Genomic DNA, 24,716 nt, shown 5'->3' on the forward strand with positions numbered 1-24,716 from the left:
TTGTGCGCGACGTTTAAAGTGCATTAATGCGCTCGGATTGGCTTGATGGTCTTTGTTTATTTATGTGCGGATTGTCGTAGATTGTATGCGGGGCATGTTCCTGCAATTATTTTTGGCTGACGCCCGCACTTAAAGGGTAATTTTATAGGTTGTAATCATTTTTCCGGGTTTACCAATATAGTTAAATTTGCATACTGGATACTGGTTTAGATAATGCACGTTTTCACAATGCGGAAAAGGTGCATCGTAAACAAAATATTCATAGCAAATATTTTCATTAATATTTATTAGTGTAGCATTAAATATTGTCATGAAGCACAATATAAGTTGTGTAAAATGTTGCCATGACGCAATCAAAAGTAAAAGGTACGAATTTCTATAGATATTTGCTGAGAAGGTTTGTTAGGTTTGTTAGGTGGGTAAAAGTCATCCACGGTCACATCGTATCGTGCCTTATCTCCATCATCCGGTCCCAAACATTTTGTATCTCGCGCGGCACGTTTCCCATCCGCTTTCATTTAAAATACGAACAACGTTGATTCTTCGCGACGCTGATGCCTGATGGCGATAGGCGCGCCGCGTTAAATTTGATTACGCGCACGTATGCGCGAAATATGCGCCGAATATCAAAACTCGGATGAATCGAAACGCAAAACAAACCGAGAGCCAGGCGTTACCTTTCTTCCGGTTTAACGAGAGTGGCGATAAATTTGCGAGATTGCTACCACCCACGCTTTTAATAATAATTATTTCACACTTGTAATTGAATGAATAATTTTAATTGGAGTTGCTGTAAAAAAGCTAATGATTTATTGAGAAATTGTTGGTTCAATTCATAAAAAAATATATTTTTATTAGTTTGTAATTTTTTAGCTTTGCTTTGCTCGTGACGAGTGTTAATTTAACAGAAAACTTGACACTCATCGATCCTAATCCGAAAAAACAAAATTGAATCTAAACAAAATGCAGTCGAGTCGCCCGTGCCTTATCTTACTCCAAAGCTGAATGGGTCCAATCGGAGAAGTGACGTCAGTGTTAAGTTCTTCGCTCCGTTGGATGTTCTACAAATCTTGATAGTTTTCCGAATTTCGCACTTTCTTTCTGCTAAAAAGCTTATTAAATCACAATGAACTAACCACAAAATTAAACAAATCACCTGCCTGTTAACAAACAAACAAAAAACATTTTACAGATAGAAAAGTCGAAGATTTATTTCTGCTCTACTTTTACATTTCGCTAGCAAAACTAACGAATTTATGTATGAATGAGCAGATTTCCCAACTCAGAGTTGAATGATGACTAGGCACGTTTCTGACGACGTGACCGGACGAACACACAAAAAAAAAACAAATATTTATTTACATCCTCCATAGAACGCACGAACATTGTCGGCGTTTGGGATTTGTTTACTGCATTTAACATCAGCGGCTTTGTACATTTATAATCGGATATGTGGATTAATCTAACGAGCTTACTTTTCGTTTATTTCATGCTTCGCAATATACAACAAAAGTTTACAGTAATTCATTACTAATCAAAACAGCTTTGAAACAAAATGTGCACATTGATGCAAACAACACATTAATAAAAAAATATTCCATCAAAGTTTGTGTTGTGCACGCGTGCGAGTTTAATAGTGAAACATCAGCATTTCAGTGTTTCAGCAGTAAGCCATAGTAGAAATTTTTATCGCACTGACGACAAGCCGTAATTTCGTCGTCAGTTTCCACGCGAACCAGTTATTTTCTCGCCGTGAGCGCGCGCTAGTACTGCAATTAAAGGGCAGAACAATCGTTGGTGGTGAAAGGAGTAGCATCGATATAATTCCTCATTAACCACAAGAAGACGATAAAAGTAATAGAAAGATCAATAAATATGCCGAAACGTCGTTACAGGTAAGTCGATGTAAATGTAAATGTCAAAACTATGTATATGTAAAATGTATCTATTTTTAATCGACCAGTAAAAGTGGCTTGACTCTAAAAGCTAGAGATATTGAATATTAGATAATGTAATGGATTGCACTTAGATTTTAATCCATTAAAAGTTTAAATATTGATTTGCAAGAGTATTGTAAATATACTTGTGTAAAATTAAGCTTTTTTGCTTACATCAATCAGCAACGTTTTTTATTTTATTTTTGTAATCACATAATACGTATATCAATTTTTTTAAAGTTTTTCCACAATAGTAACTAATATCTGTTAAAAATAAAAATAAAATTTAAGGAATTTAAGAATGGAAATTAATTAAATTAGAAAAAATATTGTTGAAATATAATGCAATCAGAACTGTAGAATACAAAGATGTAGAAATTTTGTAGTGTTTTCTGGATGTAAATTGGCGATTTGTAAAAGTACACTCCTGGTACGCCTACGGTGGTGCTCCTTTGCTCCTTACTCCTGCTCCTACTCTCGCTGCTGGTTTCTGCCCTGCCACGTTCGATGCGCGCCGGCCTGCTGCCGACGTTTCTGGTCTCTGTGCGAACGGTGCGCGCTGCCGGCCTGCCGCTGCTGCTGTTCAGTTCGTTTTCAGTCACGATCGTGTGCCGTTCGCTCGCCGCGCCAGCTTGCACACATCGAGCAAACAGCCCGCCAGCCGAGACGGGTCGAGGTCCTGCGGTGTGGTTAAATAATACACGCGCCGAGAAGGAGCAATTTCGAGCGCCATCGATTCTGAATCATTCGTCGTTGGCCGAATCGATACTACCGTGCGAATGCAAATTGGATGACATTAATAATAAACGCTGTAATAGAATCAAGCGATTATTTGCGGGGCGCTTAATTGCCGAGGCAAGTTTAGCCGCCTATATACACTGTAATTGGTGTTAATTGGTTATAATCTAAAGCGAAAAGTTGGGACAGTTGCGCAAGGATGCGTTTGCTGTCGGCGGAAAATTTGTGACTCTATTTGTGAGTGGTGTGCATGTGTGAGGGTGGGCTTTTGTGTGGGTGAGTGGTGTGTATGTGGGGGTGTGTGACGCTCTCGCCGATTGGTTATTAATGACATTTGCCGCAAAGCTGTGTGTATGGATTTTCAAACGGTGGTTGAAAAAACAATTTGATAAATAAACGGGAGCGAGTTTATTATTGGTGAGTTTCGATTTATATTTATTTATATCAATATTATTTTATCCTCTTATAAACTTTTTATTATGCACTTAAATATTTCAACTTCGATTTCTTGCATTTTCTTGCAGCCATAGTTTTTTCTTGTTAATTAATTGCGTATTTGAAAACGTGCCGCAGTTATTTATATTAATAGTATTAATACCGACGTGTAATTAATGATGCAACACACTTCTGGTTTTAGTAGCTTTGAATTTGTGACAAAAATTTTGGCTCGATATTCGTCGGACGTGTGCTATTTACGCACTCGATTTATAAATATTGGTTTGGTTGTATCCAAGGTTTGAAAGTGCGTCGCCGCAGATGAGGATTATGTATATTAATATCTGATGATTGCCGATGATAATTTATTAATAGGTGACACGAATTAAACATTTAAAATAGCGCCGAAAGTGAAAAGTTGAGTATTTCATTGCGAGCGTGGCGCATCCGTTCAGAAATAATTTATATCATCGGGAAAGTTGCGTGGACGAAAAATGTAGCACCTGAAAATCAGGAATAGCGCACTGGCTATTTTATTCCTTTACTCTTTTAGTAGTAGTACTAGTAGTGGTATGTTATTGATTTCGTTGGAGCGTGTTGTAAGCTTTAACACTTTGATTCAAATGTGGAACAAGACTAAAGTTTAGTTTTTTTTTTACCGTTTGACGTTTACGATTTTGTAATTGAAATTTGCGAGCGCATCTCAATTACACGCTCTTGGTTTTTTAATTATGCGTTTGTGCTTTAAATATCCAGCGGCCAAGAGCTTGGATGACAAGTGATGAATCTAGGATTTATGATTGTTTAACTAACGAAACGTCGTGTGGTTGCTGCTGCTGTCGTGTGGAAATTTTTCCGCACGACTTGGTCGTTGATTTTAGTTTTTTTTTTTTGTTCGTTTCGTGACGTGTTGTGTGCTTGCGTTCGTGTCGCTGTCTTAATTAGCTGCGCGCCCAGATTTGCCGACGCCGATAGCCGCGCGCGACGCCTGACGTTGCGACGCTGCTGCTAGTGGTATTTTGATGTATTATGGAAAATTGTCACGTCGAAGCGCGTCGTCGAGCGATACGCGACGCTCGAATAAGTTGGAAAAGCGCCGCGTGCGGAAACTAGTTTGATTTATCTAAAACAGCTGTTTGAGCTGCGTCGGTTATGTAAATCGTTCGTTGACGATATTAGCTGAATGGAGGGGAGATTTGTGTCAATTGTAACAAATTATTCATCACCAACAGTCGGAAAAAATACGAAAATTTTCTCATAGATGTGAGAATCGACTATTTTTATAGGAGATTTTTAATTTTTATTGCGTTTTTTTTTTATTTCAAACTTGATTAATGAAGAGATCCACAAGTTTACCCGCCGAGGGACTCAACTATAAATAAGCGCGCACCGCACTCGAGAGCAACTCTCGGGGCAAATTAAATTACGTAAAAATGTCGCGTGAATGAAGAACGCGCGAGCGTATAAATGTTATTATTAGATTTGAAAAAGTCGAGGATAACTCTCTCCTCGAGCTTAATTCTGCGCGCGCACAAGCGAGAAATTCTCATTAATGGCAGGAAATTAATACGAGAAAACATTTAAAATTGTGCCGCGTGACTGAAAAAATGTTTGCCTTTGAATTTGCGCTCCAGGTTGGTCCAGACCCTGGCAGTAGGAGCTCTTTTTTTCGGCCGAAAAGATTAATGATTTCGGCATTGTTGCGGCCCGGCTGCTTCCGGGATTGATGGCAAAAAGTTGGCATGTCGAAATGATTCCACCCAATGTTTTTCGGGATGCTGTTTTGAATTGATTTTTCCATTTTTTTTTTCGGTATCCACACGAAAAATGTATTTTGTAATATAAACTCTTGTATAGTGATACGAAACTATTTATTATTCTGGAGGAAAATGTGCGCGCCGCCTGTAGCAATGGATAAGCGCGTAAAACGTTTGCATTATCAAAGCTTTCAGAAATGCGCGAAAGCTTTCCTCCGCTCTCTCTCTTCGAACATTCTCTGGCGTGCGCGCAAACTCTTAAACCTTAAACACATTATCCGAGTGTGTGCGTGCTGCGTTTATATTGGGACTATAAACTCTGCACAGCCAAATGAGAATGGCAATTACTCTGCGTTTACCGATTTGAAATGGTGCATTTTCTATGGTGGAGGAGGCATCTGATATACGTATGTGTGGGAATGTCATTTTCCTGTTTATGCAAATGCCGTTTTGCGGTCATTTTACGGCGTGTTGGAAGATGCTGTCGGCAAGTAGTTGTAGTAGTAGTGACCAATGCAAGCGGGTAGTAGTTGGAACTTTTACGCGAGTCACTCGAAACCCGTTTTGGCTTTGGTTGACATCGCGGTGCATGATTTTCATCTGCGGTTGAGATTACTGTCGCTCGGGATGTAAATCTCACAATTTAATGTTGTGATTTTGTCCGGTTGACTATTACGATTATTTGAATTCAATATAATTTCCTGTTTCTGTGGTCATCTGTTCATCTGTCCATTTCGCCTGTGAACATGTCAGCCTTGTGTCCTGGGTATCCAGAGTAGAATTCTCGAGGTGGAAAAACTCACTTACGTCCAGTTTGTAACTGAAAGCTGAGCGCTTGGCGTGGCGAAAACTGTCCGAGCGTAGCCGATAACAGGAGAGCAGCAGCAAAAGTACGCTACACTTGCTGACTTGCTGCTGCTGGATTATAAATAGGATATTCCTGTACACTGCGTGTGTGTTTTTTTTTTCTGCCCTCGACATCATCGAAGCATGCATAGCTCTGATACAGGAAGACCTATATAGCGCCGCTGCTCATCTCACACGAGGAGCGTTTGATTAAGCGGTCGGTGTAAGCCAGCAGTGAGCTGTGAATAATGAATATTTCGATGAATATTTGGATGTGAATTTATGATATTTTTACTAATTCACTGGTTTAAAAATTGCTCTCAAGAAATTTGCGTTGGTGGTAGTAGTAGTTTGTAAGTCATTTCGAGGTGTGTTGTGTCGTTGGTAAACAATGGGAGTTGACCTGAGCGAATTTCACATGAAGTTGATAGTGCGCCCATGAAATAAATAATTGTCCGGCATGGAGCGCCGAGCAGACGGACGTAAACACGATGCCAGTCTGCTGGCTGTGCTTCTATATGGGTTTTGGATTTGTGTGTGTTTGCCGTGAATCAAGGTGAACCAGAACCGCGTCTGACCGGTCATGTGTCTGCGCTGCCCGCGCGCCACTCTCATTGTTCTTATTTTATGTAGTGTAGTGTGCGAGTACGTGCCCGTTGAGCCGTGGCTCGACGCTCGACTTTATTATTTAAAACTTGCAAACACGTATGAGGGCACAACATGCAGCCAAACTGTTTTCTCCAGAGCCCCGGTATGATGTGGTATGTATTGCAGTTTTTCAACTTGGGATTTATTAATTTACCAAGGAAAATCTTTGATAAACTGGTGTTAAACAAGTGCTCAACATTCGTTAGCGCAAGTTGACTTTCTCAGTAATTAAAAAACAAACTAAAAATGTTTTTAATTCTCTTTCTAATCGTGGGAACGGTTTGGTGAAAATATTTGTCGCTGATTTTGTTTCGCCTTTGTTTGCTTCCTTTTTTATATATTGCCAAGGCTGGGTCGAAAATTTGTCATGCATTGTTGTTCGGCTCAACATCTACATGATGATGATGAAAAATCAATTCGGCAGTGCCGTTCGTCAGCACAATGAGCAGCTAATAACAATCGCGATTATGACCGCGTTCATGCAAGGTAAAACTTGGTACAACGCGCCGAGAATTGATCATTTCTATTTGGTTTAACATGCCGCTTTGTGTTTGCTTGACGCTTTAACCATGTTGGAAGTATAGGTAGCTGATATTTTTTTACTTTCTACCGCGCTGCTGAAATGTGTAACGATTCATCGCTATTGATCGAAGATGGTTTGTTACCCTTGTAATAATGGCGCAACGTAAGTGGCTCGCGCCAGACCCGGTTGGATAACACGCGATTGTTGCATTAGTAATCAAACAATTGCTGGAATAGTACGAGCACCCCTCGAAAGTTCATTTTAGTGTTGGGGGTCAATGGTGATTAGCTGCAAGTTCTAAGTATCAAAAGTGTCACGTGTGACTTTTAACATATCTAGTTACTCATTTGCTGCTGTGTGATACGAGTTTAGATGAATTTTTGGTATTGTTTGATGAATTTGTGCATTGGCACGTTGAGTTGTTCATAAATAAACATGCGCGCGGAATTGCAACGCACTTCGATTGGTGTTATTGATGTCGGTGCGGCGTTTCCATTATAGCTTGTCCTTCAATGGGTTTATTTATGTGAAATTTTTATATACTCTTTTTATTTTCGAAATCTGGTTTTGGGCGTAGGCATTACTTGCAAGCACACACACACCATATGTCCATTGATTTTAACATTTTACGCTTTCAATGCTAAACGTCAAGTGAATTTTTATTTCCAGAACCACTTTCGCTTTTCGTTTAATTTTACCTTTTCGGTTTTCATTTATTGCTGCAACCTTTTGTGCCTGAACGGACTTAATTTACGATTTTCATATTGATCACAAGTAAATGTCATGCGAGTTTAATTTTGGTGTAATATGGTGTTTTGATCACTTTTGGAATGTGTCCTTGTTTTTTGATCAATGTGTGGAGTTTTGTGGTCAGTGTTTGGCACCCATGACACGAGCATACGTTTGACATGCTCGGAATTCTAATGTGTGCATTGATTCAGAGTTTCCTCCTGCGGCAGCAGTAGAGTACTCGCACGCACACGTTGTAATTACAGGCCTACGTTTGTTTGCATGCATCAGTAGTTGAGCTTTCATCACGACGTGCGCGATTAAATACATTTGTAGTTATTAGCGATTTATTTAGCGGTTTATGGTGAAGAAATTGGAGCACGGAAAGTGTAGGAAATTGTGTCGGTGCAGTCAATTTAATACACACTTAATGGGATTCGTAATTTTATAAATTTATTTTTTGCTGTGCTCTCGATGTGAATTTCTCATATTAAAAATGTTGAATGGAAAATTTTATTACTCGTTATTTATTTTCATTTATTTATTTTTTAAATATTTTATTCCTCTTTACTCTTTCGCTTTCCGCTTTATTTAACGCACTGGGCGGAATCAATTCACACTGGCACTAATAGGTATATATTTTTATTAATTTTATTTCAATTTTGACTTTTATTCAGATTTGTGTAAATATTTGTATTTTTATCAATAATTTATGTGCAGATTAAAATACGATTTTGCATTCCACACAATTATTCACGCCTAGGTACAACTGGTAGGCAATTAGCACGGTTATTAAAAAGTTTCCTCACGCCGCGGAAGTCCAACTTGACTGATTAATGAATTAATTATGACGGGGTTGCGTGCGCTCCGGGGTCTATACGTGTAACTAGAAACTACCCTAGGGACCACCGGACCACGTGTGCTGTACGCGCTTTAAGTTGTAAATGTTATCACCTGAGTGTATCACGATTCACTGTGCGAAAACACGTTTAATAAAACTCGATGTAATTGTGCTTTATTTAGTTTACTAGAAGCAGCACGCGTAGTTGGTAGTAATAGCATTGTAATTTGCGCTAAGTGCGTTTGCATCTATTGCTCAGAAAACCCTGACCTTGGCCATTCAACCGTTGGTTGTATGACTAGCGCTTTTTTTTCTAATGGAATTCATTGTCATGGTTTACTCAAGATTACACAATCATAGACGATGTATAATTAATTCTGACTTTGTAGCTTGAAATATACTAGAATCGGACTCATGATGCTCTATGACTGATGATGCATTTGGTTTATAATTTACGTTAATGCGACTTGGCGCGCCTCTGCCTGTCACACACACACACACACACACACACACACACACACACACACACACACTGGTCATGGCTTATTGTTGTTTGGCGGCGTCTTGTTATTGTTTGCGGGTGATCTATTTGTGCGTGCGCGAAGCGTGAACAAGTTGAGCGGGCTCAGACGGCGCGGCGCGACGCGCGCGGGTGTGTGAACTTGATCGGAGGCGCGAAACCAGAATTAGAAGAGTGAGCGGAAGTGTTGTATATGCGTGTAGTGGGTACTAGAGTGCTGGCAGGCTATTGTCAACGTGGTTGAGCATCTCACAACTGACGACGACGACGACGACGGTAGTGATGATTAAAGCCACTCGCACGACGCGCACGCACACATTCTCATTTACTTTCTTGATTTGATCAGGTTGCGTGCGCGAAAGTTTTCTAATCAGGTTTTCCTTTGTCTTTCATTTGGTTTCTGTCCAGTCTAATAAAAAAACGACGTTTTTCAATCGGCTCGTAAACTTGGTAAAGAGTGGAGGCAGGAGAGGTAATGAGAAAAGCGAGCCTGGAGGAAATTGAATCAGTGCACAATCGACACTTCTGATCCCCTAATCCGGTGCGCATTCATTAATTTCGAAAGTGTCTCCCTCTGCGTGCGTTTTTTCCTCAATGATAATTCTTACTCTTGCGGATGCCACTTGCGGCATCCCTCGATATATTCTTTCATTAAGTGTAATCCGAAGCACTTTGCAAGCCACCTCCCTCGGCTTGGCGGGAAATGTCTGAGAGGATATATCCGCCATTCGCTTGCGGCTTGAAGGATGTGTCGATGAGACTTTCCACCCTCTGTTTTAATCATAATCAGCACCACCTCGTGATCAGCCGCAGTCGAATGCTATTTTTTATCTTTCTTTTCAATTTGCAAGTTTTTGTGGCGTCTCTTTGTGCACTTCGTGCTTTTGGCGATGTTTCGCTATTGTCTGCGCTAGTCACCTCTACACGCGTGCGCTTATCGCTGATAATATGCTTGGCGTGAGGGGCGGCGACATGTTTGGTGGCGATGTTTTGCACGCTTTGCACATCCTTTTCTCGGGCACGACACGCCGTTGAAGTGGTTGCGGCGCATTGTCGTGAAAAAGGTCACAAAGGGCACGAAGCAGGAAGCTCGAGACTAATCTCGACGAGCGTGTCGCGCCGGTGCTCAATTTGGGGGGTTGATATCGTCGTGCATGCAGTAGTGGGGTAATAAAGCGGGAAAGTTCAAGTCATGTAGCGATCTACAACTAAATTAATTTTTTACTACCGCCTGGGTGAAGAGCACGCGGACCATTTATTAAATGTACCCGCACGGATGTGTTAACTATGGAGAATGAAAAATTCCGCTAAGCAAACTAAATCTATTCAATGGTTGTGGAATGTTTTACTGGCACGTTGTTATTAATACCGCTGGGATGAGGAAAAGGGGTATGGGTGGAACGGAGCTTTGTGTTTGTCTAACCGAACTAATCGGCACCGTGCCCGCGATCGATTTTCGGCCAAAGATTAATGACTAGCGCGCGGAAGGAAAGCTGAAAATGGTTAGTCAGTTGGTTCGGACGTTTGGACGCTAAGCGATTTTCGGACAAATTGTTTGACCGTTTCCTGTCCGCCTGGTAGCCCTTTGCGTGCGTGCATTTTTAAAACCCGTTGGTGATTGACAGCATTTTGTTGGGTCTAGTGCTGGCATTCCAGTCAAAGTGCTTAAAAGTTGTCGTCATTATTCACATTCAAGTTGTATGTGCAAATTACAAGCAAGACGTGTTTATATATTGCACATGTTTCGACTGGAAGTTGTCGGCGGCGGCAAGGCGGGAATTTTGGGAAAATATTGCAACCTTGTTGGGTTAAACTCAGTTTGCTAGCGGCAGGAAGGCATAAATACTATTCGAATTTCCGGCGGCGCGCCAAGACGGAATGGAAAATCGGCTAGAAATTTGGTTAAGTAATTATTCATAGATACTTTGACCTAGCGATGACTCTAATTTTAATTCATTTGCAATTTACTCGCTTGGATCACGAATTGTACTTTTAAATTTTACCACGGTGTAATACATTACGGAGAATAAATATCCAAATAACATGAATGTATTTACTGTAGAAATAATCTGTTATAAAGCGGTTTAGGTCTTCGGATAGGTAATACCTACTTGACGATTTACATTTCTACACTTTCATGTTCTACACAAATACTGGCGGAAGTTCTCGGCTATATTTTATCGTCTATTGATCGATGGCACACTGGAGGCGCCCGAGTATAGCTAAAATTGTAGAAATCTGTAAAGCTTTAAAAACCGCCATAACTTTTGAAGAGTATTGGTCGGTGTTTTACTTGGTAACTGGAATAAGTTTCTGTTTGCTGCGGTCATTAAAAAGTTGGTTTGTTTCGGCTGGGAAGGAACAAGTGCGAGTGTGGTGGGTAAGCTCGCCGCCGCCCGGCGAGCGCGAGAAGTATCGATCAAGCCTTGGTTTGCAACATCCACCCACACACACACACAGTGCCGCTTTGGCTGCTCCAACGGCGGTTGGTTTGCAAGTCGCGCGTCGCGAATCGTTGTAGCCAAAGGAGAGATTGTGTACGCTTTGAATTTGCTTTTAATTTTTGTGCATTTGCGCACATCTGTGCGCCATTGCCGGCAAACATCTGCGACGCGAAACGAGTATAAAAGCCTTACAATAATTTCATTTTATTCAGTTTATATGTATCGCGTATGGGGATTGAAGCACGCTGTAGGTTAAACCTGAAGGATTGGCGGAAATTTTATTTTGCGATTGTTTGCACTCTGTATAAAATACATTTGCGGAGCAGCACGCGTGTGGAAACGTCGGAATGTTGCTGCCGCTGCTACGTTGTGTTAGATGGTGGCGAATGGACGGAACCCGAAATACAGTCAACCGGGTCATAAATCATCCGGATATGTCGATTTTTACTCGCCGTCGTCTCTCTGCGCTAGTTTGCGCACGAGCGAATCTCGAAACACACCCACGAAAACCGAAGCACTTAGCAGGGCATTCCACGAAATGTAGAAAAATTGCTTGAGCTGTGGAAAATTTTAAATTGATTTTTTTTTGCTCTCTTGAAAATTTGAAATCTCTACCGCTATAATTCACTCGTGCAATTTGCATGTAGATTCTGCTTGCCACGTGGAGTTTGTAGGTCAATGAGTTTAGTGTGAAATGTTTTTGTGTACATGTATTTTTATTTGTGAAGTTATATGGAGGTGGTGCTTGGTTTGATTCATTATTTAGCGCGCTCGCGCGCGACCCCGAGCGTAAATTGCGCCAGAGTGATAATGACGCCAGTTAATTGCGCCTCAAGTTGGCGGCGGGCAATTATGCGAAGGAGCCGGGATGCGCGCGCGTATTTGCCATAATGCATTTGTCATTATTATTATCATCATCGCCACCGTCTACGTTTACCGTGTTTGGCGGTGGCGCATTTCTCATTTTCGCATCTTTGCCCGCCCTGTCTCTTTTCGATTTATGACTATGAGCTAATTGAAATTTATTTTTGCATTTTCAATCTTTTTTTTTCCCACACCCCCTCCCCACACTGAATATTCTATGATTATGATTGTTCGCTGAAATTGTTGTTGGTGAATGTTGAATGGTGGATATTTTTCTTGCAGAATATCAAACAGCACACGACTACAGCGGTCGCTGATTGTAAACTGGGACTTTAATTACCTAGTCGCTTCAATTAGTCGGCTTCAGCCTGCCTACTCGCGGACGACATTCGCATATATGGCTGTCACAGTGTATCCCAACATGGAGATTACATGGTAAGTGCAATTTGCGTAATCACATTTTACACTCACACACCCAATGGGTTAGAATTTCAACAATTGTGCTGTTTTTTCTCTCTTCTTTAAAATATTTCATTCAAAAACCGATTTTTGTGGCGTTCGAGCTGTTGTTTCATCAGTTTTACATTTTTGCATGCAAACGGTGTTTGGTTTTGTTTCCATAAAGTTTTTATTTGTCATCCATTTTTCAAAATTAAACAGCTGTATACTAGCATTGAGTACTTACCTGTACTTACCTGTAGTTACGGGGAATTAAAATATTTGGCACCGTTTTTGGATTTGTGAATTTGTGTTGTATTTGCGTTTGTGTTTCTTTTTCTCACTCTATATTACACACACTCTTTGTTGTATTCTTACCTCATTTCCAACATTTAGATATTGACACTTGTTAAATCGAATCTATGCCACAATAAACTGTAAATATTTGATTGCCATTGAAATATTAGCGCAGCGTTGTGTTTGGATACTCTAATCAAACGTTTAGATAACCATAGATTAAGTCGATTTATGTAAATACTACGATATTACTATATTTGAACAGGAAAGCAAAAAACAACCGTATTGCAGTGTATTTTTAGCAAGAGCAGAACGAATAATATATATCTATTGTATCTAATAAGTACAAGTATAAATTATCAGTAGAATTAATTGATTATTCCAAGTGAACAGTGCATTGTTGCCAAATTGGGATCAATAACATAGTGTTTATATACCTACATATAATATATACATAGATTGATGACCTATAAATGGACTGCGTAACATTTTACTATATATCCCACTAATGTTGTACTTACTGACTTACTTACTTGCTGTTACTATTATTATGTGTATTGTATAGCAAATATGTTTGTAAAATTATTCGATATTAAAAGGTGTTAGAGAGTGTGGCTATATTATTTCGATTTGGATTGATTGCGGCATATCAATTGCCTTATAAAATAATACTCGCATATCAACTTGATTGTAATAATCTAGAAACGAAACAAAAAAACTCCCAACTTTTTTGTTTAGACTTTAAGGATTAAAAATTAATAACTGTGAAATTTAATTGCCTGTTGGAAAGTCGTAATTAAAAGCTCACAAGTTAAAGTGTAGTTAACATTGATGTATTTAAATTACCAACTGTAAATTATCATTAAGATGCAGTGTATAGGTAGCCATTGAATATTAATGAAACTAATCGATTAAATTAGCAAAAAGTTGACGTGTAAAATTGCAGACAATAGTAATTGGTTAATCCATAGATATTGATTTATATATTTTGGCCAATTCCGTTACGCGTATTATAATTTCATTAACTACTATTAATATTAATTATTTACCTATTGGAAGGTGTTATGTTTTGTTTAAATTTAACGTTTGCATGCCAATGAGATGTAAACAAACTATTTGCCACTGATGTTGTCATTATATTTATGTGTGCGTGTGAAAGATGAATTTGAATCTATATTGCGTACAATTTTCGTATGTGGCGGTTGGCGGGTTGCGGACTCTTATCGCATTACATCGTAATCTGTAGGCAACCAATCTCTGATTTAATTTGGGATGTTTAATTAGGACGAATTTATATTGGTAAACACAGACGTTCAAGTAAATTTGATGTAGGTATTTGAAAAGGCTGTGAGTTGTTGAAAATAATACATTTTGTGGTTAGCATTATTTCAGAAAACATGTAGTGACATCTATTTAGTGATCTTTACACTGTATGCTTTTCCCTGCAGTATTCACTTTATTTATTTAACGAAGACGAGATTGAAAGTGAATCGTATTCAATTCTATTTAAATCACATGTTTGAAGTAAATAAGACGTTTTAATTATTAACCGAACAATAAAGTTTCCAAAAGCGGCGGTTGTACATGGCAACACCGCACTTTGCTGCTTAAACATTTTATTGCTGTCAATCACATAACCTTTATATTATTCGCGTTGGCCCTCACGTATAAAAGTGATGTAGATTTATTTACCTAATATCCTAGAAATTATTCTGTATGTGAGTGTGCGTATAGTGAGTGCAGTAAACAGGTGCGATTGCTTGGTTTGAACAAGAAAATTGTAGGTTACTGACTGTTGCACTAGCATTAATCAAAACCGTATGCGTTCTCTGAAAACGTGGAAATGAAAAAGGTGAATGTTTTATTCAGTCTGTATGTGATGTGTGTGTTGTAACAATTGGCATTGGTGAGTGTCGCTCGTGCGCGCGCGTACCGCAATTCGAATCCGTAAATTCGTCCAAACTGCGAGTGTGATGTGTCGGCCATATTATTTTTATAGATCGCACGCGTTTGCCGAACGTAAATTCGACGTCATGCGCGTTTATAAATACGCCGATGATGAGTATTTTTAAAAAGCTCTTCGCTTTTAGATCATCGCTTGCGAGTGGATTGTATTTTTTGCCAAGTTATTTATGCCTAGGAAATTGGTCATTTGAAATGTTTGAACATTTACGTTAAGGACTTTAATCTAGTTGGGGCCAAAAAGTATGCGAGCGAAAGCTCGCTTACACATTCTTTGATGTGTGCGGACAAGAGAATTTATATTTTGGCTTCAGTCGGCATGTTTTGAGGGATATTTTTCTTCAAACGCTAATTAAATTAAAAACAAACCTACGCAACATTTCATTACTTTTACAGTAAATATTTAATATCAAATAATTTTTCTCTTCTCTTATTTTGTACAAATATGATTGAAAAGTACCATGCCACTGGCTTCGCTTGGTTTGGCGTGGGTATAATACATTTTACTTGAATTGTATAGTATATAAAGTTAGAGTTGGAAATAATTTCGACTTGCCGTCGCAACTCTTTTATCTGCCGGGAACGTGCACCCAAAAGTTTGAAAATTCAAATGAGGAAATGAACATTTTCCACATTGCCTGGAATATAGTGTGTGTGGGTATTCGAACACTATCATTGCTTGTGCTGCTGTTTATGCTGACTGTGTATACCTCGTGAAAAACTCTTATCGCGGGCAACTTTAATACTTGACACGCTGGCCACGTATTGTACTCCATGTGAAATTTATCAAGTGTTGTTTTCTCTGTCGCACCATCGAATCCGTAATAAACAATTGGTTTGGCGAATGACGCGAGACAAAAGTAACTGTTATCGGTATTGTTTGATGCTGCTAGATTTTTTTTTGCAAAAAAAAAACTTGTTTTACGCGAAATTTTAAAAGGATTTAAAAACATTGCATGTTTTCCGGTTTGTTGTTAATTTAATTAAGAGGGATGAAGCCCCGCAACACAAAGCTTTGCTAATCCCCGCGCGCGACGTAATTGTAATTCGATATATTTCATTCAGCCACACTTTTTTTTCGTTGCTTCTCTGCGCTGTTGTGTCGCTTGAAGGATTTCGCATAATTGTCGCTGACGATTACGTCATTTATTTATTTTCTTAGTCGACTATCCAATAACTGAGACTGAAATGAAATTGAAAATATTTATGCTTGCAACTTAATCGTGTGGGCAATATCGTGATATAATTTACGTTTATTAATATATCTCGCTGTCGGTTTGTATAAATAAGTGCATATTCACTGTGCACCAGTTTTGGACGCTGCGCATTAATTATTTTTAATGCGTGCTGGCCTACACACATCTAGTATGAATTGGAGCGCCAATTTCGTGATTGATTTTCGAAAACCTACGCGTGTTCTCTATTTTTTTAAAAATATATTTTTATTTTCTGAGAGGTAATTTAATTATGTGTGATGGACACGTGAGTGTCAAAGATTTCAGTTTGTTTTACTTTCAAAACCAACACGTTTGCTGTGGTTGTTTTGTTTTATTTCGGTTTTTCAGCCTGTCTTATCTGTATAATGAACGACGTGCATTTGATGTAATTAATGACGATGATGCATTTGCATATTAAGCTCTTGCGCTGGTGTCAAATTTGCAGCCAAAATGTTAGGCACCTGCAGGCGGGCTCCAGGGGAGTTGAGTGAAAATCAAGCATGAAATTGTAATTACCGAAATGTCTACACAGAGAGAGAGAGTCTGCACCTTTGAACGTCTTTACATCATTGGATATTGTCAACGCCATTAATCGCAGCCCCTGAGCGTCTGATTAATGCTGCTCGTGTGCCCAATTTGAAACTAAGTGAATCCTTGCAAGGCTTGCCACTTTGCGACAGATGGCGCGCGCTTGCAAGGATTCCGCCCGCGAATCGTCCGCTTTGCGCAGTTTACCGGACGAACCCTAGATGGCCCAACAACTCCGGGAATTTTATATATCCCCATGCTGCGCACGAAGGAAATCGATTGTAGTAATATCTGGTTTTTAAATATTAACGATGTTACCGAAGCTTGTAATTATTGCGGTCGATTTGAAAGTCTTTATTCCATACTATTACACAAAACTTTTTTTTTCTTACATGAGACCTGCGTTGGTGGTGGGTATGATTTCGGCGCCGAGTGCCGGCGACGAGGACACGGCGCGCGTGTTTATTGATTTAATTTTATTCCTTGAGGGCGCAAGCGTGTTTATGATATTTATTGCCGCGCCAGTATTTATCCGTCTCCTTTGCTGCCTGCCGCCGCTTTGGTATTATCTATTGGTACCATTTTGCGACGTCTCTTTGCGCCGCCCGGGCGGCGGGCGTTTAAGTTTAATATCCCTGGCAACAACACAAAAAAATGTCTAATGGCTGGGATTCTCGAGCTTCTCTAGGTTTTCTAGGTTCTTAGGCGGTGGGTTGAGTTGTGTTTAATTCATACGAATTGCAGGCACTTAGCAGACGGTGGTGATGGAGGCGGTCGCTTTGCTGCGCACCTTTTGAACCACCTTTTTTTTTTGGAAAGCACGCGAGCGTGAGCGGAATTGATGCCTGGAAAACCTTCGGAAAGCTATCGAAGGTCCTTTTTCAACTGACGCCTTGGGATTCTTGCGGATGGACTCGTTTATTATTTAAAAAAAACGCGAACACTAGCAGCATCTAGTGTGGTGACGCGTAATTCACCCTTAAACTAGCTTCGGAGATTTTTTTTCTTTGACGGCCATTATTAGAAAAAGTTGGGACCGACCGCGACTTGCAGCGGAATAAAAGGAATAAAATATAAAAAAAAAACGTTAGTCGCCGGTGAATGACGACGGCGACGACCAGGGGTTGTGTGTGGTTTGGGAATGCCGGGAGAGCGAGGAGTGGATGTATTGGATCTGAGCGTCGCGACGCGCACGGCATGACCGGATAAATGGCGTGTGCGTCGAATGTTAATGACCTTGAGAGGACCAGAACCCCCAAATCCAGTCGTAGATTTTTAATCGCAAATTTGTAAAGCACTGACTGGTATTTTTGTCGTTTCTGCATCAACACTTGAGCGATCAATTTATTTCATTTCAATTCTACATCATGTGCCACACTCGAGATTTATATGTAAATACTTGCTTTGAATGAATGAATGGTGCATATTTTGGAATTGTAGAGATTTCTCGGCGCGCGCGCGCGCCCGTTTTGGTTCAAGTGCATAAAATTTATTTAAAGCAGATGTCGGGCATATGGTTTGGCTTGTTCTTGTCTTCGGACGTGTTGGACTTGGACACGGACAGGCAGGCAAACGAGCAGCCTCGTCGTGCAGACACTACTTGAAACGCTGCTTTGCTGATCCCGCTGACGTTCAAGGTTGTAGTGTGGTGTGTAAAATGCACAAGTAAGGCGGAGACGCAGACGTAGATATGGCACCCCTTTTTCGTTCTTTTGTATTTTGTTTACCTCGCTGAAATATGTGGAAATACGTATTGCTGGGGTGCGTACAAAGAGGATTAGCAACGGTTACGGTTTACTATGGTACTATGGATATGAATTCTTGGAAAGAAATTTGCGTTTTTTGAAGAAGACCTTTGGTCGTAGGTGCAATGCGTGCGTCTGGGCGGGCTGTCTGCTGTCTGCCCCTGCGAGTGTACGAATGCATTGCATTGTGCAGGGCAGGCAGGCAAGCAAGCAGGCGCGTTGCTCTGCGTCGTTCTTTGCCTTCCCTTTGCTTTACGTTTACGTTGAAGTGGCACCCGACCGCCGACCGGCGTACCATGCAGTGCCGCCGCGGTGGTGTGTGGAGCGAGCAGCTGCCTCTGCCTGTTTGGTTCCTACCGCTGCCTGCCTGTGCCTCTGCCGTGTGCGCTCTCTGCGTGCGTCTGCGTCAGTTGCCATTCGACCGGCGTACGACTGCCAGCAGCACTGCGCGCCGCTTTGCAAAACACGAAACACGCGCGCACGCTTGTGAAACGAGACGAGAACGACGACGCGAGTGCAGGGCACAAGAGTGCTGCCGCCTTGATTCTAGATAGTTGTGTGTTGTTGTTTGGTGATAAAATCTGAAAATGCTATTCGAAAATCCTGCCAAGCTGTATCCGTACACGGTGCCGCCGCCGGTGCTCCAGACGCCGGCAGCGCAAGCTGCTGTACAGGCCGCCGTGGTGCAGGCACAGCAGCAACAGCAAGCACAAAAGTAAGTTTGGTCTTCCTGCCAATAAGGATTATCGTAATTTGTACATTATTAAAAAAATTGCCAAAATTGTCGCTTTGGTTCGGATAATTTGTATGCGGTTGCTGTTGTTGTTTAGATTGGCTGATCAGGATATATAACTAGGATATTATGCAGTCTGTTTCTTTCTTGTGGTGTGTATCGTATGTGTTGTTGCATGCCAGAGAGTGTACGAATAAGCGCCTGGTTGTTGGTTTGCAAGGGGACCACCTGGCCGGATGGCAGTTGGCCGCGCGCGCAGAGGCCATATTATATTCCTCGATCCTCTCGATGTTGAGCGCGGCGAAAATGTCCTCTTTGGCCCTCGAAGATGCACGCGTGTGTGTGTGTGTTGTTTCTAAGTTTAGGATGATGGGTCGGCGGTGTGCCTGTCGGCTCGGAAGTTGATCTTTTTGGGCTATTTATCTCTCTCTCAACGGCAGCATGTGCTTGGTTATTTTCGTATTTTCGGCGCGCCATCAAAGTGCCACCTTTGCAGGCACACATCCATTGCTGCTTGTTCTGCTTTCATTCACTTGCATAGCGCGCGGCATGCGTGATTCATGGGTGATGACAATGACTCGCGTGGTTGGGAAACTTTCAACGACAACAAATCTTGTGTGTGATGTTTTGTGTGTTGTGCACATGGCATTGTCTTAGGTTAGGGCCACATGTTTGAAGAAACAAACTATAGGTCTAGTATTAGCGAAAAATATTACGAGTATTTTTATTAGTTCACCTGGTGCGCCTTTGGGTGGATTGTTGCAACGTTTTCGTTTAGGCTTTTCCCCAGAGCTGTGTCTTGCAGCTTGTGTAGGTTGTGCGAGAAGTTATTTTATTACCTGTCGCGAGGTGTATCTACCACTCTGCGGGTAGGTGGGTTTTATTGGTCGCTTTGCTTCTTGCGTGAATGCCTTAACTATGCCGGTTGTGCTAGCTTGTTTTTTTCTCTTTGCTTTTCTTCATCTCTCCTTCTTTCTAAATGTGTATAAATGTGCATAAGTGCGTTTCGGAGGGTATGCTTGCTGTTGCTTGGTGGGTATACGTGGTGTGCACAAAAGACTACAAGAATGAGAGAAGTGGAGGGCCCCGTAGTGCCTGCGAGGGCAGACAGCTGGCTGGGCTGGTTTGCCGGCTGTCGGTTTGTTTTTGTTCGTTTTTCTTTGGCTCTACCTGAAAACTGGTAGTTTTGCAAAATTCGAACCAGTTTTTTTCGTCATAATAATACTACACAACCCCTAAACTTATCTCGAATTCTATAGAGGAGACTGGTTGTCATTAGAATTGCTTTACTTAGCAGTGATTTTTTGATGTATTGTTGTTCTGGCGCAATTTGATATAATTTTTCTCACGGTTTGTTTCATTGTTGCGAATGAGTCGCGCTTTTTCCACCCATTAATTTGTCGTTACACGTTGTTACACTTGCTTTCAAGCAACGGTCCGAGAACAGCGTGCTTGTGAATACCGGACCATAATGCGTAATACAAAGTTGCACTATGCCAATGGCGTTGTACACAAGTTGCGAAAAAAGTGCACTTTCACTTTTCTCGCTTTTCTTTTAAAATTTGCGGTGGCAGCGTACTTATTGCGCGCATATTTTATAAATCAAAAAAACAATAATCCCTTCACTCTTCTCTTTTTCTACCACTATGTACGTGTCTGCTGTTTGTTTGCTGGACACATTCCTGTCTATCAGCTGCGCGCACTCGCTTTTTGGTCATTAACTGGACGAGAAGCGCGGGCACGTGCTGCGGTGTGTGTGTGTGTGTGTTTGTTGTGTGATGCTTCTGATACTGATTGTTGTCGAATTTACGCAATTCGCGGATTCATTTATTGTTGTGCGTGCGTTGTCGCTGGTATTTTGTATTTACGCACACGCTGGAGAGTTGAGTAGAGCTGTTGTTTTTTTTATTCGCTTTCATTTGAAACAATGCCGTGTGTGCAGGAGATCGAAATGAGCGAACCGAAACCATTGGAATTGTGCTCGCGGGACGAATTTTTAACGATCCATTGTTTGCATTCATTACATCATGTCGCCCATCGCGCGCACGGGCATTAAAATTTAAACTTGCTATTTTAGCACTTTTTGGCTGGCCAGAGCTGGGGGCAAACCAAACACGGATGAAACTTGCTGAAATACTCTGTGTGTTGTGCGCATGTACGTTATCATACAAAATGAATGATACGGATGAATTTGTTTGCCGTCGTTTGCCGACTGTGGTGTGAATGTGTGGGCAATTTTTGTGCGTACATTTTACTTCCTGTGCGAATGTGTGTTTGTGTAGGCGTTTATACTTATTTTTTATCTTAAAACTTTGAATACTAATTTTTATTGGATAAGCATATGATGCACTAGCACCTGTTAAATAAATATTGTTGATTAGCTGTTGATTAATTAATTAATTGTATTAATGAATAATATTTACATTGCGATGTGCCGTTGCAAATGTGATGATTAGACTTGTAGAATTAATTGAAGTACAGGTGGCAAATAGTTGTGACATCTCTCTAAGTGAATCAATATTTGTGTCTGTGTCAGCACTATGAGAGTACATTTATGGATTAATGTACTTTACTGTGTTAATTAATTTTATTGTGGCGCATTTGTAATTTAAATTTGGTCGTTTTTTTTAATTTGTACATTGTTCATGTAATCATCATTATAATTATCTTTTGTCGAAGTAGTTGTGGGAGATTTAAAATCTGTTATTCACTTTGTCATTATAACTAGGACAGATTTTAAGTGTCTCGCTTGTTTTTAATTAAAACCTTAATTTAATTTTTGTACATTTGCTTTAATTCTTACTATTATTTTGTGTATATACTTTTCGTCAAGTTACGTGTATTAAATTAATTAATATAAACGACACCGAGTAATACCCGTTGGTTGTTGTTGATGTTGCTGTTGTGGGTAACAAATGAGTGAACTATACTAAACCGCTTTGTAATTTAATTTATTTACATCAATCGTAATTAAGCGGCCGTGAAGAACATGCGTTAAACGACGATGATGAATCCTATCGTAGTGTTGCATGGCGCCGGCTATAATTTTAATGTATACTAAATAATAAACTATTGTAATACTTTTTTAGTATATTAACTCTAACACCGACTACTTTGCGAAATTAAATTTAGCGCTGATGGAAAATGATCGAGAATGGTAGATTTATTCAGCAAAGTAGGCGTTTGTTAAATAAATAAATTGAAGCCGTTTATTATTCTTGGATTAGCATTGCGTTTGGGCATTCTTTTGGTATGCGTTGCACCTTATTATTATTATTGTTATAAACCTTATTCAGGAAGCTGCTGGCCAAGTGTTTAGAATTTATGTCTGGCACATTTGTTATAACGTAGTTCACAGTTGCAGATTAGCGTGTTTGATAGCTATATAGGTTATTGTTGAAATTAGCGAGATATGATGTTAGAGGCAATCAATTTGTTTCTAAGTCGCAGCAGACAAATAAAATGGCCGCCCGAAACCACAGTAAACAAGAGTAAACATGCTCATTTGTCTTGGGAGATTTCTTGAGGGTGCGTCGCCATTTTAATTGTCGACTATAACGTCGCCATTTTATCACTTTGGGAACAATATCCGTACGTGTGTGCGAATGGTGTGCTTTAAGAACCTTTTTGGCTACACTTGTAAATGCTAATCTTTAACAAAACAGTAAAACTAACAATTGTTTCTGTTGATTTATTGTTTTTCTTTGACCACCACTAAGTATTATATTGTAGGAGTAATTATTTAATGTTTCACACACATCCACACACACACACTAGCAGTATTTGGCTATCCAACGATTTTTAAATCTGTATAGAATAATAACATAGCACGCTGTTCGTTGGGTGGTTGATTGGTTGGTTGGTTGCCCTCTCGTAAATCAGTACTCGAGTAGCAAGTGCAGACATTTGTAAGATTCTGAAATGCAACCGATTAAAAGGCATTGTTCAATTCTAAGTTTCGCAGGATAACGAAAAATGCGAAAATGAACGCAAGAGCTGAAGATTGTGCAAGATTGCGGACATTGGACGCGGCTGCTAGGATGGCTGGAGTGGACGCGACACAAGATGAAGAAGAACCCAAAGGTAAAGCGACGTTCGACGACATGCGGACGCTAAGACGCTGTAGTGACGTTGAAATATTTGGTATCGATGTAACAAATCGTACAATAGTGGCGTGGGTTTGCTATTTATAGCGAATGAATAGGCAGGAAGGAGTTTGCGTTTTTGGGGCGGCTAGGCAAAGCTAGGAGCGTGATGCGATTAGTGGACGCGCGAGGACGCTACCGGCTGCGCGCCGCCGCCGCCAGAGAGAGGGCACGTGCGCGGTTCAAGGCTAGCGCGGATGCGCGCACCCGCCGCTTATCGACCGGCGGGGCGTCACTCCCTTTCGCCGGATTGAGAATGCCAAATGGGACGTGCATGGTGCACACATTGAACTACGGTGTAGGCCTAGCCCATCTCTATGGTCTAACACAATTGTACAGGGGGTGCAGTATTGAAACATTGAAAGCGTTTTAAAAATGTACACACTACGTTTGGTTTTTTTTTCATATAGATTTATATATAAAAGTTGTAAACTTGTACTTTAATTATGTTCAAAACTATGCGCTCGCTGCTGCTTACACACACTTGATACAAAAAGAGATACAGAGTTTGGAAAGCAAACGTGTGCCTTATCTAGAAATTAGGACGCTGCCTGCCTCTGTCGTTCCGGAAGGAACGCGAGGGCGGCGCGCGGTGCAAACAAAGAAAGTTTTAGGTGCGCAACATTGCAATCAATAATTTAAAAATAGTAATACAAAACACAACCATTTACATGTGTGTCTACATGTCTATTACGCTTACATATAGTTTTAATTTTACTGAGTGTTTTTTGTGTTTATTTGGTCATTTGTTGGTGTGTGTGGCTGAGTTTTGATGTGTTTTTCATTAGATGGCTGTTGTGGATGATTGTGTGTGAGTGCTGGAAGAAAATCTAAGTATACTAGTACTGTCTAGATATTACAGCGATTACAACGAACCTACGGCGAGAGTGTGTGTGTTATTTGGCATAAAGGGAGTTTGCACTGTTCACTAGTTTGCTGGCTGGCGGATTGATCGGCGGCGGTGTGGTAGCTTGGGGCGGTTTAGCGATGTGGACGCCTAGGTAGTGGTCATGTCCCGCGGCAGCAGTAGTTCAATTAGTACTGCTGTGACAGGACAATATCACAACCTGAGGCTTTGATTTGGCTGAAGGTCCGTCCACCAGGATGTTGGTATAATGTAGACCGGTTGGTGACGGAGACGATGACGACGACGGCCGTTGCGGTGGCGTGCGAATCGATGGCTGGAGAGGGCGGGCGGCGACGAGCGGAGCGAGCCGTCTGAGGTTGTTGCGACGCGGACACCGAACACTGGACTGAGCCGGAGCGCGGCGCTTGGCGGCGCACGGCGGCGATCAGCGCCCCTTTCGTGGGGGAGTGCGCGCGCGGCGACGCCATGGCAACCGGCGGTGCGCCGCCGCCGCGCGGGCCG

The 24,716-nt window shown here is 40.9% G+C and overlaps 1 protein-coding gene and 1 long non-coding RNA gene across 6 annotated transcripts in view; one reads left to right on the forward strand and one right to left on the reverse strand.

Annotated features, from left to right (window-relative positions):
• The first annotated feature begins 1,599 nt into the window (after positions 1-1,599).
• Positions 1,600-24,716, forward strand: part of msi (RNA-binding protein musashi) — a 28,324-nt gene continuing 5,207 nt past the window's right edge. Inside the window, exons 1-2 of one of the 5 annotated variants that reach the window (XM_065313429.1) lie at positions 1,600-1,895; positions 12,565-12,717. In XM_065313429.1, the coding sequence (XP_065169501.1) occupies positions 1,876-1,895; positions 12,565-12,717 (173 nt within the window). In that variant the 5' untranslated portion in view covers positions 1,600-1,875. Of the gene's footprint in view, positions 1,896-2,524; positions 3,093-6,372; positions 6,475-12,564; positions 12,718-18,778; positions 19,185-24,716 lie in introns of those variants that run through there. The other 4 variants (XM_065313431.1, XM_065313432.1, XM_065313433.1 and 1 more) reach the window with 4 other exon arrangements.
• LOC135800261 (uncharacterized) lies at positions 23,767-24,582 on the reverse strand. Its single transcript, XR_010550132.1, has 2 exons — positions 24,224-24,582; positions 23,767-24,165 (listed from the first exon to the last, which is right to left on the reverse strand). It is a non-coding gene; the product is annotated as an uncharacterized lncRNA (long non-coding RNA).

The sequence above is a fragment of the Atheta coriaria genome, unplaced genomic scaffold (assembly GCF_025399875.1).
Source record: "Atheta coriaria isolate IRGN ID8LTWV9N9 unplaced genomic scaffold, Caltech_Dcor_3.1 hic_scaffold_10_pilon, whole genome shotgun sequence".
NCBI classification, from domain to species: Eukaryota; Metazoa; Arthropoda; class Insecta; order Coleoptera; family Staphylinidae; genus Dalotia; species Dalotia coriaria.